The sequence below is a fragment of the Excalfactoria chinensis genome, chromosome 16 (genome assembly GCF_039878825.1).
Source record: "Excalfactoria chinensis isolate bCotChi1 chromosome 16, bCotChi1.hap2, whole genome shotgun sequence".
Classification (NCBI taxonomy): domain Eukaryota; kingdom Metazoa; phylum Chordata; class Aves; order Galliformes; family Phasianidae; genus Excalfactoria; species Excalfactoria chinensis.
The window spans coordinates 4139184-4157078 of record NC_092840.1 but is presented as its reverse complement, the minus strand read 5'-3'; the positions used below and the strand labels follow the sequence as shown (position 1 = coordinate 4157078).

At 45.4% G+C, this 17895-nt stretch overlaps 1 protein-coding gene across 9 annotated transcripts in view; it reads right to left on the bottom strand.

Annotated features, from left to right (window-relative positions):
* Positions 1–231: 231 nt before the first annotated feature.
* Positions 232–17895, bottom strand: part of GGT1 (gamma-glutamyltransferase 1) — a 31485-nt gene continuing 13821 nt past the window's right edge. For 2 of the 9 annotated variants that reach the window (XM_072351177.1, XM_072351170.1), the window contains exons 2-14: positions 9017–9184; positions 8279–8406; positions 7961–8050; positions 7209–7401; positions 6139–6296; positions 5357–5503; positions 5075–5211; positions 4083–4270; positions 3142–3269; positions 2504–2616; positions 1377–1490; positions 864–1049; positions 232–776 (exon numbers count right to left, since the gene is read on the bottom strand). In XM_072351177.1, the coding sequence (XP_072207278.1) occupies positions 903–1049; positions 1377–1490; positions 2504–2616; positions 3142–3269; positions 4083–4270; positions 5075–5211; positions 5357–5503; positions 6139–6296; positions 7209–7401; positions 7961–8050; positions 8279–8406; positions 9017–9180 (1707 nt within the window). In that variant the 5' untranslated portion in view covers positions 9181–9184 and the 3' untranslated portion in view covers positions 232–776; positions 864–902. Of the gene's footprint in view, positions 1050–1376; positions 1491–2503; positions 2617–3141; positions 3270–4082; positions 4271–5074; positions 5212–5356; positions 5504–6138; positions 6297–7208; positions 7402–7960; positions 8051–8278; positions 8407–9016; positions 9185–10259; positions 10461–17895 lie in introns of those variants that run through there. The other 7 variants (XM_072351174.1, XM_072351171.1, XM_072351169.1 and 4 more) reach the window with 6 other exon arrangements.

Here is a 17895-nt window from a genome sequence, read left to right as displayed (position 1 = left end):
GCTGTAGCATGCTTTGCTTTTTAGAGGCTTAATTTCCTCAGAATCCAGGCCTGCAGTATGATGGGGAAGGAAGCAAACTGGGGAAAGAACAGGCTTGTTTTGGATATTTAACTATATGTATTTTTTTTCAATCATAGCTCCATCAAAGGAGTGAACAAGAAAGCAAAATCTCACAAGAACTTTGTTCATGCAGACTCTCACCACCCCTTTTGGAAATATCAGCTGTGTGGGCAAGGAAAATGTGATACCATGTTTATTTGTTTTAGTTGTGCCCAGAGTTTTACAGGTAGCATCTCTGCTTTAGACCATCTCAACAAAAAAATAAGAAAGGTTGAAGCCGCTTCCCCAGTTACCAACTCATCTCCAATGATCAGCTGAAGTGAAAAGCAGGAAACATCTTTTTTAAAAACAAAGAGTAGTGAGTTTGTGAAAGCCTATCTCCATTTGGAGCCAAGCTTCCTCCTATGGCACGGGTCTATTAGTTCATCCTTGGGATCCTTTATCTCCTGTCTATACAAACAAGAAAGAAATCTCTTCTCTAGCTGTGACAGGGACATTCCTCCTAGATGAAGCACTTCCTGCAGCTCGGGGGAGCCTGACCTTCTTCTAAAACTGGATACCCAATCTGACTTCACGGGATGGAGATGAGGCAGGGATCAAGCTCTTCAAGGCAGAACAGACTGTCCAAGTAGGTCACATCCTGGTAGAGATGTCGTAGCACACTGCTGTGGCACGAGGCACTTCGGTTGTGATTGTTGAGAACCAGAGTCCCAGCTCTGTCAACAGAACCACAGGCAAAATTGTTCCCTTTCTTGTTAAAGTCCCTGAATTGCAGACCTAAAGGATCTTTCCCCCAGACACACCTCAGTGTCACTAGTGCCCTGATGAAGAGCTGAGCTGGGTCAGTAGCCTGCAGGAATGCCACCTTTCCGGGAATCAGAGGCTGCAGCCCATCCATCATCTGTTCTGAGAACGGCTTGCACAACTGAAATGCCATTGCTCGCTCGTGTGGTATCGTGTTTTCTCATCTGTAGTTGTTCTTCTACACCCTGAAATGCAGAAGTGCATGAGGACAACAGGAGAGAGTAACTGCAAATGGACTGGACTCTGTGTCCTGAGTCCTTTATGTGTACCCCAGCGTGCAGTGCTTGCATTATGTAGGTCTCCTAGAACTATAAGCTGTCCCTCTTCTTCCATGGGACCGAGACTTAAAGTAGCCTCAAACAATCCAGTACTGACCTATCAGCTTTAATACTGCTCCCCTAGGAACATTTGGCAACACATAATAATTTGCCACATGCACAAGTCTTCCCAACACTGTGAGACCAGCACCTGACAAAAAGCTCACAAACACCCCAGCCTCAAGTCAGACAAACCTTCTCTATTTGCTCCTCAAGCTCCGTGATGTTGGGAAACAACTGATCATGAATCCTGGGCTCTTCCACGGCTTTCTTCACATCATAACCAAACCAGATGGAATTGATGATTGCCTGTGGGATGCAAAAAAGCCTTAATGTTAGCTCCTTGCCTTCAAAGAGACCTGATCCTCGCAAAAACAAAGGCAGAGATTTCTGAAGGTTGTTCATTAGAGCAAATAGAAGATCTAAATTGTAGTTTCCTCTGCTTCCAGTGCTCCCTCTCATGGGTACATTGCAGCAAGTCAGGTTGTATTTATTTAGGATGATTCCCACAAAAAGAGACCACCAATGGCTAAAATGAACACAGGAAAAGGACCAGATCCTCAGGCTAGTGTAGCTGGATTTATCCTGCTGTGAGTAAGGCACTGCTGGCTTGTTTGGCACACAGCAGTCACCTCACTATAAACATACACTTACAGTTTCTTGCTGCTGAGCAACTGGTTTCCTTAAGCCTGGCCCATACCTGCTTGCTAAGATCACAGCTTGAAGCTGCTGGCAAGTGAAAATAGCATTAGCATCAAGAGCTCCAGAAGCTGCTCGTAACATCACTTCTTGCAGAGACTTCTATCTTAGCTAGAAAGCAGGATCCAGTGTGATGCTCTGAATGGCGGTGCATTTGCACAAGGAGACAGCTTCCTCCTGTTGTCACTTTGGGTCTAACTGGGCCTTTCAATGGTTGTCACAGCAGCTCACAGGGACCCTGCCTAGCTAAAGTTCTTATTTAGCACTTCTGCACAGCTTCCACCCAAAATATAGGAGCTTGAATGAGAGTGGCTCTAAACTCAGCAATGAGTTCATGGAGCTCCAGAAGTCAAACCTAAACTAAAGTCACAAATCTCTTGCAAGTGATAAAAACAACACGCCAAAGGAAAGTCACAGGAGGGAGTAATTGTGAGAGACACTTTGTCTCTCTGGCAGGAGCTGGGATTGGAGGTCTGGCCCTCTGAAGGCCAGTTAGGTCCCACTCTTTCAGCACCCTCTGCAGCAAGAAGCCGTGGCTACAGTCACATCACAGGCAGAGACTTGAATCCTTTACCACAAATATTGCCTCCCCCCAGCTTTGCTTGGCCCACATCATCACATACCAGAGCTGTTGCTGTGGTTATTTTTGCACCTCCAGAAGCACCAACCACCATCCTGACCTTATTCGTTTTATCCACCAAAATAGAGGGGCACATGGAGGACAATGGCTGTTTACCTGTTGGGGACACAGATGCAACAGAGGCTCAGTTTTCTGCCTGTAACTCACAGACTGCCAGCTCCTGCTGCACATCTAAACCCTGAGTTTCCATATCCACCTTCCTAATTCATCTCATATTTTGTTCATCCCCTGAGTGTCCCAGTGTCCCCTGTACACATCTCCTTTCTACCACAATACAAAGCTTAACCCTGGTCTTCTGTGCATGGGGTCTGAAGGTTCCTTCATCCACGGTGCTGTTTCAACTGGGGTTATCTGTCACACAGCTGCCTCTCCTATACCATGGGACTTCTCTTTCTTGTCCTTTCACTTCCCTGTCTCCCTTAGAAGCATAGGTACAGGAAGGTGGCCCACATTAGCTGCAATGAGATGGCTCTGAAAGAAGCAACGATGGAGCAGGGAAGGAGCTTAAGTTAGGGGCATGAAATGGGTCTACCTGGAGCTGCCCTACAGATCCCAATGGAGTACAGAGAGACAGCTGGACAGTGCATACTAATGCAAGATAGAACTTCAAGAATAAGCTACCTGGTGCTATAAAATTTGCTGGAGAAGGAGGGATCCCAAATCCGTTGATAATGTGAGGTGAGCTGAAGTCATCCATCTCATCATTATATATGATTCCAGTCACATTGGATAGTACATCAGAGCCAAAGCTAAACAAAACAAATTGGCATAGACATGTCAAAACCAGGAAGAACTTCAGGTGAATTACCGAGATGTGAAACCTGGGAGTAACTCTCCACTCCCTTCTGTTGGAAAGAACATTCACCCTTTGTGGGGAAGGAAGCAGTTCATACCGTGAACACACAACTAACCAAAGTGGAAAGGCATACCCAGAGTGCTACTGTATAGCTCCCCTGCATGGAACCTGAAGGCAGAAACAGCACAGCAGGGAAATACAACTAACTCCCTTCCCAGCCAGGCAGTCCTGCACTCCTTTCAGAGGCAGCATAACTCAAAGGCAGCCACAGCTGGCATTTTGCTTACATGTGTCAGGCAAGAGATGTTTTCTATGGACAGAAAAAAACCCTCTTCCCCTTCTTCCCCTCTTTTCCCCCCAGCTTCAAGCCTTATGTACAGAACACAGCTCTTCCTGACAGCACCCGAGGCCAAACACTGCACTTCCAGGCCAGCTGCATTAACTCAAATTCCTTCCAGATGCCTGGGAATTCAGAGCCTGCAGCGATAACAGTGCTTATGGGAAAATCCAGATGCAGTGGATGTTTCCTTGGTGGGTGAACCCAACATGACAGAGGAGAGGACCCCACTTGACATCTTGTGCTCTGACCCAACTACACGAGTCTCAGCAATAAGAACTGACCTGCATGCTCAGCAGTACAAGTGCCTATTATCAGTGCTACCCATCACTGCCCTGTTACAGAGACAACTGCTCAGTGATGTTTTATACCAACCACAGAACCACCACTAGGAAGAGGCCTGCACAGAAGCAAGATCTGAGCTCATACTATTGGTTGATGGTGCTGGTAGCGGACACAGCACTGCCATCATCAGCCACAATGGAGAGGTGGGATGTGCCGGCACTATCTGCAGTGTAATATTCTGGCTCGTAGTATTCAATTGGATGAGAGGTGCTGTCTGTGATTTTCCTTCGGAGGCTATCCGCAAAGAACTCAGACGTCATGTTTCTGATTGCCTGTCAGAGAAATCCAATGCAGTTACTCAGCAGATTAAGAGCCATGTAGTTACGAGGCTGATATCCAACACTTCAGACCACAGAAGAGTGGCAAATCCCAGCAGTGAGGCTATAGTTTTCCAGCAGGGGTTTTCCTTCTTCTTGAAAGATGGACATTGTGCCAAAGAGCATTTTAAGCAGTCATGGAAGAAGCTGCACAATGTACCCCTCTGTGTGGGAATTTAATCAGTATCCGTTACTGTAGATCTATGGAAAGCTGTCCTCAGCACTGCTGTAAGATGTAGGCAAGCACTGCTACCCTTGCTTCAGAGGTGAGAGAAGAGGGATCAGGTTGAGAGGACTAGACCAAGGCTCTGGTCATTGCTTGGTAAGCTGCAAATTTGTGTCCATCAGGCTGGGCTGTGCTCAGATCCTGCTGCTTTTGGAGACTCGTGAAGTAAAAGCACAAAGTATGAAGTTGGGAAAAGCAGGGGTCCTGCCTCACCCCTTCCCATCCGTAGATCCACTTACTATAGGCAGGACTGTGGTTAGAGAGCTATCGGGGTGCTGGGAGTATCATCTACTGAATAAGGCTCCAAAGACTATGAAAACAGGGAGGATTAGCCCTGACCAAACTCAAGTGCTCGTGGTCAATTGAGGATTTTGTGTTTCCAAATAGAAGAAAAGTTTCCTCCATTTACATCCCTCACAGCTTAGCCACTTGATATTCAGAGATATTTCAGTGCCTGTTTAGTCACCCAAAACCAATGTGCCATGTTCCAGTCAGCCTGGGTGTTGCAGAAAGAAAAGGCTTTTGCCAGGTACCTCTGCAATGTTGACAAACTTTGGATCTCCCAGCAAAGTCCTCTTGGCATAGGCAAAGCGAAAGGCCTCTGCGATGCGGTGGTAAGTCAGACCTTTCTTTTCCACAGTTTTGATGCTGTCAGCCGAGAAATTATATCCTGGCAACAGAAGACAAACCACTGTGAACACAAAGGAAAACACATACTCCATGGGGCACTAATAAAACCGTGTCAGATGGGGCCATCTTGAAACTCGGCTCTCTATTCCTGCTGCCTGTATGGCACTGCTCAGTGGCACTCTCACCTTTCAGTATGTTGAAAATGAGGGCAAGTACTGGGCCACTCAGGGGGGCAGTAGGTGTGTAGAGGGTGTACTCTCCAAGCTTGACCTCTATAGGGTCTTCTACTGTTGCTTTGTAGTCCCGCATGTCTTCTATTGTGATAATGCCCCCTAGAACAGAAAAGGATTTGATTTTGTGATCCCTGGTAGGAAGAGAAGGCAATACTCTACTGCCAGGCATCACAGCAAGAACAGGAAGGATCGCAGATAAATCCATACAGTCGCACAGGTGGTGAATTTATTCCTTGATAGATCCAGCTGACATTCAGATAGCCTAATATTGAAGCTGGACTAATTTACGGCAGCCAAAAGGCTGGTGATCCATCTATTTCTATAAAGGACACCAGCAATGTAAGAATAGGATACTACCACCATCTAGTGGTACATAGAGATTAAACACGTTGAGAGTTTACAGGGCCACGTACGTACTGTTTGAGGTAGAAGCTCGGTGGAGTCAGGCTCCATGTATCTATTATACTGTGTCCAGAAACGCATAGGCTTGTTAGACTTATGGTACAGAAATACACAGAATATACTGTCCATTTCTGACTGAGTTTCAAATACAACCATTAAAGTGCAAACGGCTTCTTTTGTGTCTCCTGTTGCCACCGACTTCAGAGGTGGAATATCAGGCAGCTGGCATGACCTGCTTCCAAGGCTTCTGCAGGTCACAGCTCCTCCCTGCACACAGAGCTGCAGCACTGAAGGTCATTCATGCTATTTTGGACAGGTGTTCTGTTTCTTACCTACACCCTGGATGTCAGCGATGATCTGTTGCGCCAGACTTCCTGTGTAAAAGGCACTTGCTCCTTCATCAGCTATAGTCTGGTATGTGTTGGCTAGTTTAGGCATCGTGATGATATCACCCTCATTCAGGATTTTCCCATCTCTGCAGAACACTTCACTGACAGAGAAAGGAGATTAAGAAGACCAGATGTGAGAGAAGTTCAAAACCATGTGTGCAGCTAACACAGGTTTAGTCAAATCTGTCTTCACGTTGTCATCCTGGAGAGAAGAAGAGCTGCCTGAGCTTTGCCTCATGGGTCTTGATATCTTTCATAGGGACATAAAAGTGAACAGTGGTTTCTCAGAATTTGCTCAGTGAAGCCTGCAGGAAGGAGTGTCAGTCTTTGTCTCAAGGCAGCCCACTCTCCCTGCCTGGTCCTCAAGTTAACAACTGCCTCAAGGCACCCACAAGGGACCACTGTCCTTGAAGCCAAGCAGTTCAGCTCAGAGCATAGGCTATGAAGCTACATGGCTAAAAGCTTCCAGTGAGTCCAGGAGAATGCAGCTGGGTCCCTAATGGTCAGAGCACTTCAAGTAGACAAGTTCCTTTCTAGCAGTAGCTCCCTCATCAGGGATCATGGATGCGATGCTGTGGTCTTGCCAGATGGAAGTACAGGGAACACAGGCTCCAATCTGCATTACAAACCAACCTACAGCTGTCAGGAAAAGACTAAGCATGATCTCAAGTAGACCTGGATATAGATACCATGGGACTGCAAGAGGAAGTGAATTTAAAACCCTTCATGCTCGTAGTCATTGCCAGAAGTGGATGATCAGAGGCAGTGTTCTGGGAAGGCTGACTGCAGAGGAAGAGATGACCCAGAAACCCACACCCTGGCAGCAGATGAGATATTCAGGGAGAGGAACATGCTCTGCAATTGCCCAAAACATGGGTAAGATTAGCTTAAGGTGCTCAGAGCACGAGGACAGGCCAGACTTTCAGACAAACATTGCCATCGGGTTTATCCCAGAACATACTTCAGCTCCATCTCTGTTCAGGCAGCTTTTTCTACGCAACTGCTCTACCTACCATAGTAAAGGATTGCTTTCAATTGCATGTTGTTTTGATTTCATGGCTGCTGCAAGGCCTTTCCCAATAGGGAATCCTTCTTTTGCCAACTTGACACTGGGCAGAAACAAATCTCTCCATGGTAGTTTGCCATGACGTTTGTGTGCCAGTTCATAGCCACGGATTTCTCCTGGAACAGCAATGGACAGTCCTCCTGGAGCAGAGAAGAAATGTGTAAGTCTTCATTAGCAAGGAAAAAAACCAACAGATCACAAAAGTATTCATTGCAGTAGTAAGTAGAGGAGGGCTTTTCTATTGGCCTTGGTTTTAAGCAGGGATTGTGCATACTATTACCAGCTCAGCCCATGCATACAGTGCTAACAGGATTACTGACACCTCTATCCTCTTGCTGGTAATTCAAGTGTTTGGGTCATTTTTCTGTATCAGAGCAAAGCTACTCAGAACACAGAAGGCATCATACCTGCCTGCAGTTCCCAGTCCTTCAGAGCTGAGCACACTACAGTAAGAAGGCATGGAGCGTATGTATATGGCAGCACCCACACATACACACACCAAGATTTCTTTTGTCACATTGCAGCAGCAATTGCAATAGACTGACTACACTGCACAATGATACAGCAGTTTGCTTCAATCCTGTTTTTACCAGCATCTCCCAGAAGTTCATCACGCTTATCAGCCCTCCCCCAGGGCTCCTTTCTTCTCCAGTTCCAGGAGTCACTATAAAGTGAACTGGAAAGAGCCTTTGCCTTTACCTTTGAGAGAGATCTGTGTGTTGTTCCCAAACATGTTCTCTGTTGCACTTTTAGGAGCCACCTCTCTTGCATTAATGATTTCCACATTTCCTTTAAAGACAGAGAAAGGAAGGTCACGTTTAGCTCTGAACTCCGCACCCAGTCATGGTCTGTGCAGAATAAGCCCAACCACTGCAAAACAGTTTCTTGGCAGTTACTCTGTGGACAGCCTCAGAGATTGGGAGAGTCAGTACCTTAACTCAGGTACCATAAATCACCCCTTTGTGCTTTAGGTGGAGGGGCAGGGCTGTTCTAAATATGTATAGCCATATCGCTTACCTGTGCTGTTGTAGATGGTAAAGAAGAGCCCTCCTCCAATGCCCATGCTGTGAGCGTTCATGAGTCCTACACAGAGCAGAGCTGCAATTGCAGCATCCACAGCAGATCCACCTTGCTGAAGGATGTCCCTGCGCAGCAGAAGAAAAGGCATCTTATGGCAACATGCCACAGTGTCTCAGCTATCTCTGAACTCTGGAGTCACTTCACCAGAGCAGATATGGCAAATCTTCTGTAAAGCCCATTTATCTGCACATGATCTATGGGTTTCCCATGAACAGCTTTGGGCTCCTGTCACCATAGAGAAGAGAATGTAATGGTCTGGGTACAGACCAGATCGAGCTTCATTAAGGAGACATTCAAACAATCTTGAAAGCAGCAAGATATGCCACAGTACCTGGAGGAGACTGGCATTCCAGCCATATTCATCGTACATGAGAATAAGGAGCCTGAAATCTGCAGCATGTACATCTAGAACTGGAGAACAGCTTAACAAGGGTATTTTAAAAGAGTTTGAAAAGCGTCTCCCATTCCCATTGTTATGTGCCTAGGGAATCTTTGTCTATTATAGTATCTTTGAGCAACTGCATTAACATTGGTTGGGCATGGTAAGGGCCCAGGTTTATTCACAGCATCCTCATTCTACAGGGAGCTGAGTGCAGCTCCCAAGGTTGCATCTGTGCATCAGTGAAACAGAACAGTTCTGTCTTGTGCAAGAGTCACAGCAGCATTAGTTGTTACCTTCCAATTATTGAGCACGGCCCTGCGTCTGTAGCCACAGCTGCCTTCTTATAGATGTGTGCGTCCTTTGAGTCGGAGCGCAGACCAAAGAAGAGTGCCAGGAACAAGATGAGCCCCAGCAGGACTGCAGTCAGGACCCCAGTCACCACATAGTGCTTCCTCATCTTTCTGTGGGAACAGACAGGATCATCAACCTTGCACCTTGCAGGTGATCAGGCAAAAGAGCAGGTTTGTCATCTGTCTTCTTCCATATCCACTGTTTCTCCTCTTTCCCCAGCACCTGGCAGCTCTGCTGATGGATGGGTGATTTTGGAAGGAGTGACCAGAGATGGTGAGAGCCCAATTCTGGCCTTGAGAGATACATCAGGGTAATGTTCTTCCTGCTTTTCCAGCCCTTGCTTGTCAGTGGGTTTCTACAGACTGCTGAGCTGCAGGCAGTGAACAGCAGTCACTGTCCACCTCCTTCCCTGGACCTCTCATGGAATGGCTCTTCCAAATATGTCCATGCTCAGACTCCAAAGCTTTTACCAGCTTCCCCTTTACCCCTTGCTGCCACACCATTTGCAGAGTGGTCTATTTCACTGAGCATTCTGGGGACTCCTGGAATCACTTGGGTAACAGCTCAAAAGTATTAAAGTCCCTGAAATGAAAAGGCCCCAAACCAGCAGCTATGATTTGAGTAACAGCCTGTCTATGTTAGTTTTGAGTCACATCATCTTCAATGAAAAAACTGAGAGCTTTAACATCACTGACCACTACAGCACACATCTTAGTCACTTCAAGTCACCTTGGCCAAAGCTATTTGGCAGTGAGCACAACACCCTCCTGCTCAGGGTCCTCAGCTTTCCCCTGAGCCTGCCACTTCTAGAAGGCAATTGCCAGTGCCCACATCTCCATATTTTTCCATCCTGTACAAAGATGCTCTTGGGGTGCACAAGGTTACCATTCATCAATAGGCGAGCATAGGACACTGAGGAGACCTGCAGCAAGGGTGTTCCAGACACACACCAGGATAAGTTAAGAGCTATTGAGTGTATGGAGAGTCACTGACATATTGCTAGGACTGACAGTTCGTGAATAACAACTACTCTTTGACCCATTTCCTTTCCTCTTATGGGCCTATTCTAGCAAAAAGACCTAAACTCATCATAGCTCTTTCAGGGACCAACTTCCTCCAGTTCAGTGCAGGTTTGGGTTATCACCATGACTACTATACTTGTGCAATAGCCAAAATACCCTTTACCTTACCAAAGCACCTGCTGTCCTCAAAGACAAACCAATCCATGGCATTGGGAGTGAAGAGCAGATCCACCAACCCCAGCCTCTGTGGCTATGCAGCTGCCCAAAGAAATAGAACAGAGAATAGAGGAAATAGAGAAAAGAACAGAGGAACCTCCATTAGCCGGAGCAGCACCTTGCAGCAGCAACAGAGCAAGGAGGCAATGAATGTGCCAATGCTGACCTAACAGGAGGAAAGAGGCCAGGCCAGCCAAAATGAAGCAGTCCTCAAAGGGAGGAGATTGGCAAGCGCTGCCTCTCAGCCTCACTCCCATTCTGCTTATTTGAAATAATGGAATATCCATTTTCTATCCAAGCCTTTAATCTGTGAGTCTCAGCACAAAAGATGTCTGCTTCCAAGTAAGGCAACTCAAATCAGAGTGTCAGTGTGGTGTATGTGCTGTTCTGTAAACAAATGTCAACCAAGGTCAGTGAGAGGTAAATGGATGAAACCTCTTTCCAGGTTCGGAACTTGATTTACACTCAACTGCTTTTAAAAGAGACTGCTGGTGTGTTTGCAGAGCAGTTGCTGTGCAGGGAAACAGAGAAGCTATTATGTCCCCAACAATAGCTCACACACAGCCTCGGAGTTTAAAGACAGTTTTTGTTTGTTGGCTTCAGCACTGGCAGTCTCCTCCAGGCTTCACAAGAAATGCCATGGGATCCTTTATCTGCACTCCAGCTAGGCAGAAGGTACTTTGTTTCATCTGGGCTGTCCCTCCAGCCCCTGGTGACCCCAGCCCAGAGCTGGCATGTTAACCCATCAGCTCCTGCCTTGGACTGCATGGTTCTCCGTAGCTGCTTGCCTTGCTGCTGTGCACCTGTGAAGATTTTCTGCCTCGTCATGCAAGAGCACCAGAGAAGGGAAGATCTGAGATGGTACCTCTGCTCTTTTACCTCTGAAGAGCTCAGTGCTGCATGCCCAGCTGTTGGGTGAGTGCACTGACCTCAAGAAGAGCCCCAGGCACAGCTCCCAGCTGGCTGCCAGCCCCTGGCATTCTCTTCTGCTGCAGTAGAGAGAGCAAACTCAGGTGGGAATAATCCTCTCTATCTCAACCTCCTGCTCAACTCCCACAAGCTTCATAACCTCTTTTGTGGGCACGCGGTCTATCCTCCATCCTGTGTGCAGTTCATACTGCCTACCTGACTGTGACACAGCAGAGCCCAACAGCTCTTTTATCCCATGCAGCTGTTGGGAGACAGACAAGAAGCCTGCAGATATCCACTCTCCCTCCACATCTGTCCCATCTCATTACTCAAACCACGGAGTTTTTGCACCAGTGCTCCTTTAGAGCCCCAGCTCTGAAGTGCAGCCTCTATAATGTACTGCAGGGAGCAGCAGCAGCGTGCCACCACCTGAGCTGACTATGGTGTTTGCTGAAGCCGCTTTTAACCTCCAGACCTCTGCCAAATGAAGCTCTTTGGGAGCTTGGCTAGCATTGCTGTCCCAGCAGCAGCCCTCCAGGATAGGGTCTGTAAGGCTATTAAAAGCATCGTGCTCGTTTCCCAGTGTCATAAAGGTCCACTAGCCAATCCTAGCCATGAAACATAACATAAATGCTGAGATTCACTCAGAAACAGCAAGGAGAAGAGTTACACCTGTATGAGCAGCCCCACGGCGCTGCAGTCAGACGTCACAATTTTCACAACTTTGTTTAAACACGACTGCAGGTTTTGAGCTGAAGGAGTCCTGGTGCAATAGAATAGGCAGTGTTGGGCTGAGGTCAGAGCATCTGAACTGCTCTGTCAGTGGTGTGTGTGGGTGTGCTGCAGAGATAAGGAACTTGGCTGATAGCAGAGGTCCCATTATTGATCCACCATTATATGACAACGTAACGAAGGTGCCCATAACTGATCACATAGGTGGAACAACCTGAAGCACACAGAAGACCTTAAGACAGCTACTTAGGCTGACACTTCAAGATCAGGTATGCATATCCTGCCTTCTTGCACAAGATCTGTTTTAACAGTTACCTCCTAGAGCTGTTCCCAGCAGCCTACCATGGGGCCAGGCCTCATTTAGACGTCAGCAAGTGACATGTGTTCCCATCAAGCTATTGCTGGATCCCCAATGCATCACATAGCTCTTCCTTCTCACAGGGAGCTCACGGAAAAGTGGTATAATAAATAACAAATGGTTCACCTGTGGGAAGCCTTAGCACTAGGTGTCTGTGCTCACACCTAATTAGCCAGATAAAAGTTTAGATCCTTGGGTATAACTGTGCTAACTTCCCTCACCTGTCACTAAGAACAGTAGGCAGCAACTTCAGCTTTCATCTGCAGGAATATCTAGACTCATCAGCCTCTGAGCAGCTAATTAGCTGGGGTTCTTTGCTCCAAGAGAGCTTGCATTGAAGAAAACTAGGACAAAACTGACAGAGAAAGTAAACTACTGCTGTCCAGAACTATTTCTGTGAGTTTATCCATTCCTTCCTCTTACAAAGGGAGAAAAGGTAGCAATATCTATTTGTTACTCCGGGCTATCCTTACTGTACCTTTGTATATCTTTCTGTTTTTTAGCAGTTCCATATGATTTAGCATGACCCTGGCTAACTCTTCAGGGTCTTTTGCCCTTTTCCTACTAAAACTTTATGCCTTCCAGGGCATGTTTTGCTTTGTCATTGTATACCAGACTCGAAGCTTATATTGCCTGTTCCCAACCAAGCATTCCTTCATTACATAGTCCACAGATCTTAGGTTGTGGAAGGCTAATATAAGGTATAATCATTCAAAGGCCAGAGGATAATCACCATCCATAACAAGGATAGAGTGAAGATTACACATGTACCTTTTACATCAAATTTGCCTCCTGCCTGCCAGGTTAGATCTCCCTGCAATGGAATCTTCATACCTCTCCCCAAATAGTCCCAGAGTAGAAGTGAGCTGGTGTAGGCTACTTATTCCTGGGCAGAACTGGAATGGCTCAGATGCAGTATTTCTACCAACAGGTTTGGGTTAACCCAAATGGCAGAGAGCTTTGTGACTTTGTTAGCTATCACTTACAACCCTACTCTTCCATGGCTCTGTTGGAATAGATACAAGCTTCTAAACACTATCCTTTTGAGAACAAAGATAGAGGGTTTGTTCCCCCTGTTCCCTCAGTCCTGTACTCAGACATAAAGGTCTGACTTTCCCACATCAGCCTCCCTATTGCAGCATGGCCAACAGTTACTGCAATAAGACATGTACTTAAGCCACTTGAGATTCCAGTCTACAAGTTCATGAGCTAAATACTTTTTCCCCTTAGGCCTTTTATTCAGTAGCAGTCACTGGGATGCCTCTGATCAGGACTCTGGCTCTTCTACCCTCACTTGTGCAGACAGACAAACAGAGTCTCCTGCCAGATATGGATCTCAATGGGGAGAAGCAGGCATTCATCCATAGCTATTCCCATTTCATCCACATGATGCCCTTGAGAGACTTCAAACAAGTGATCAACAACTGCCTCCTCTTACAAAGGAGATCCTTCCTGATTCAAGTCTTAACACAAACTGCTGTAGAGAACTGCTATGTAAATACTTAAGTAGCTAAGATTCAAAACAAATAAACATTTAAATCTAAGCCCTTTTTTGGGGTCACAGAATGAGACAGGTGTTATGCTCTGGTGTTAGGCTAGAATTCAGAACTAATACATTTTTGTACTCACCCACCAGGAGATAATAAAGTTGAAGTCTTATGCAGTCTTCTTCTCCACCAGCAATAAGGAAACTAAAGCAAAGTTCAGTCAAGCCATGAAGAAAGCTCAGAGGCTTCCAAACTCGGGTCTGGGCACTGGTCCTGCCCAGAGCAGGGGCACAAAGCAGTCCCCAAGTACTAACCCTATGTTGCTGCTTCACCAGAGAAATGCAACAGTCCCATTCAAGCTTTCTACACAGCCAACACCTCCATGTCAGCCCCTGTCCCGCTGCCTGCACCCCATACATCCTGCTGTCTCCCTCTCCACAGGCACAGCTTAACAGTCTTCAGCATTCTCTGCATCATGCCTGGCTTACAGATGCCCCCAGGTACTTTAGAGGTAGAAAGGCTTCAGATCAACTCTATGAGGCTATGATGTCAAAGCCAGAGGGAATCCAACATCTCAAAAGATGGATGTTACTGAAGTTTTACAAAGTCATCCACAACATTACTGTCCCACTCTCCTCCAATTGAAAATCAAAATGTTTAATTAAAATAGCTTTATTCTCCCACAGCTTGCAAAATATGCTTTCAGATTGTTTTCTTCCAATAAACTGGGAGCTGTTTATTAGAACTGGGCTTAATCAGGCGGAATAGTCAGGTCCTACCATTCTCATTATGCAAACTTTTGTCTGATATACCAAAAAAACACAGTGTTCCATGTTCTGTTGCTGAAGAAAACCCACACAGCACCACAAGGCTGGTTCAATTTACGTCCTTTCTAACTTTCCCTTACCTCTCAAGAGTATTTCCAAGTCCGTTCTGTCCTTCTGCACAGATCCTTATTTACTGATATCCCTTGAATATCCTTTCTGAAGCAGTGAATCCCTTTCTCAAGCTGGTACGTTCCTGTATCGCTAGAAACAAGCACTGGTCTTTCCTTAAAAGCTCTCCAAATCTTGCTGTACTATTTGATATTTGTACAGCTCTACTTATGGAGATTAACCCATTGAAACTCATTACTTTTGAATTCACAGTACTGGAAGGAATGCCTAAGTAATCATTGACTAGGTGAAGAGTCAAGAGCCAACACCCTTTAACATGCATAGCTTAGCACTCATAAATATTGTCTATCACCAGTTTTGATTATTTTACTACATGATCAAAGATGAATCTTCCTGTATCTTGGAGATATCTCTTAAATTCTGGCTAAGCAAATGAACAAATATACGGTCACATGAAGTGCCCATCTCCATAGGGTCCTGTAGAACTTCCAGTTGCAGATCAAAGACTGCAGCTCACTTGCTATTGAGCAGCATAGCAGAAACCCCAGCAGAAACCCAAATTCAAGGTGCAAGATCTGCCCTTGGACTCTAATTATTCAGCAGTTAAAGCTTATCTCCCTGCTACTGTGTGCATCTTGCTAGACACCTCAGAGTCAGATAGAACACAGGAGTTCATTGCCCATCCAGGACACAGTACAGACAAATCATAGCCTGCCTGTAATTTGGTCACAGCAAGTCTCTAAGCCCAAGCATCCTAAGCTGGTTCTTCAGTCAGCAGGCTGTCCTGCAAACACTGGATGAAGCAAAGTCTGCCTGGATGCCGGTAAGCACTGCTAGATGCTATCTTTTAACCTACCAGGATCAGTAGTTTAATGTCTCAATTCCGAACCTGTCCAGTTCCTCCATCCCAGTCCAACCTTTGACACCCTGAATCCTTACTTACACTAGAGGGACAGTGCCTGAACTGCAGTGAATCATGAACACAAGCCATACGTCCTCTACTTAAAATCACATCTCCTTTCTATTCAAATTCTTGTTATAAAACAAAAGCATTCCAGCCTTGAGATATTTGGAAGGGAGTTAGCATGGGCCCATCTTTCAAAAGGAACATCTTTCAAAAGCTGAGAAAGTGAGCTGCTCTCACTGTACCTAATGCACTCATGTGGGAAAGACTGCAACAGGAGCAACAAAACAAAGCAACAAAACAGACTGTGTGGAAAGATATTTGCTCTTTGCTCCAAACAAACTAAAATGTACTTTTAGTCTTTCATACCTAAGTGAGGGGACAGGGAAAAGAACTTTTACTCTTTGCCCCATTACCAAAAGTCAAATCCTATGGCTTTTCTTCAAGGACAGTGCAGCCTCTGTGGCATATCCTCATCAGAGCAGAGTTGGAACAAACTGGACATTCCCCAGCAAGTTACTCTTTCACTTATGTACAAGTAGAAGAGTTGAAGATGGGGTCAGAGGACATTCAGAAATCTGAAGGTAGTACTTCTGGTTCTGGTAGGTAAATAGTTTGCTACACACAGGTACAGCTCCAGCATTTCAATTGTGCATGGTTTGGGAAAGTCACTTATCTCTGTGTAGTCATTAATCCAATGCATTGTCCTGTTATGACTAAGCAGCAGAGCTACACCTCAAAAAGAAATAGCATGGTCCATGGAAGTGAATTACAAAAAAAAAAGAAGGAAAAAGTACCTTTTGCAGGGCTTGCTAACTCTGATTGTGATGATCACGATGTGACCATCTCTGACGGGTACTACTGAAACATGAGCAGCAGAGTGAAATCTCTGCCTCTTCCTCTGGAGTAATACCTTCAGAGCTCTTGTCACGGAACTTGTGGGTACTGAAAAGAATCGGGAAGCATAAAGGCACTTGTGGGTGCTTTCTCTTTTTGCTTCATCTCTCATCACATACTGATCTTACCATAAGAATTTCAGGAAATGACGCCAGCAATAGCTGACCACATAAATCATGTAATTGAATCTCCACTTCAGACTTCTTTTTATTGTGGATCACACAATCCAAGCTCTCCATTTCCTAATATTTCAATAAATACATCATCAGAATGGAGGAGGTATCCTTATTTTGCAGATTAGCTACATTTTCATGTGGACATCTTTCTCCTCTAACAGAACGGCATTGCAATCCAAGCATCAGAGAGGTTCTAAGTACCCAGTAACACATATTAGTTGTGTGTAAGGCTGCTTCCTGCTAAGATCACTGAGATATGTTTAAATAGGGAAAATTTTGATAAAGCCTTTTGAAGTTGTACTTTTCTGACATCGTGGACTCACGCAACTGGCAACATTAATAAAGTTATGATCCCAATAGATTCTGATTCTCATGAGGTCATTAAGATCCTTACAATACTTGAGATGCAGAAGGGAGATAAATTTAAATGGACTTATAATTAGACAGCGGTATGTGGTACTCAGATGGATTATGACAGGCATAATGATGTGTGTATCGTATGGCTTACGTTATAAGAAGGGTCAGAGCAACGAGATATTTCCTGAGATTTCTTTATAACTTGTGTCATGCTCCAGCCAAATAAAGAGGATGGAAGCATGGAAGAGGTAGCAGTTCACTACTCTGGTATTTCATTTTTTCAATAACACGTTCTTATTTGGATAATAAAGGATGTTATTTCCTATTTTCTGTTCAAGTTGGTCCATGACTTTCTACAATAACTCCATATATCAAAGCTGTACACAATGACAGGAACAAAGACCAGGTCATTAAAACTTAACTATCTGATAATCGACACAAACTTTCTGGTTCCTCCCTACTGGAAATTGTTACTAATCAAGGCTCTTCTTTTATTACCTTCCTTCATTGATAAATTCATTGATCACCACCTAGACTCAGTCAACACTCCCAAATTTTATGTAAAACTCAATTTTCTAGGACTAATCTGTACCATTTACTTATCAGCTTTATGAAGCCCTTTCATCTTTGCAAAGCCTTTCAGTTGGGCTACCAAAGGCACTGTGTTCTTGCTGCCAGACCTGCCTTTCTTGCAGCAGCCAGCGATCAGCTCAGCAGCCTGACATGGCTTCACTCAACCTCACCCTGCTGAAACAAAACAGGGGAGGTGGCTAATGAAGGAAGAGAGGAGGAAAGAAAGTGGAATAATGGGAGAAAGAATAATCTCCAAAGTGCTGGAAGGGGAAACAGAAGAAGAGGGAGGTGCTC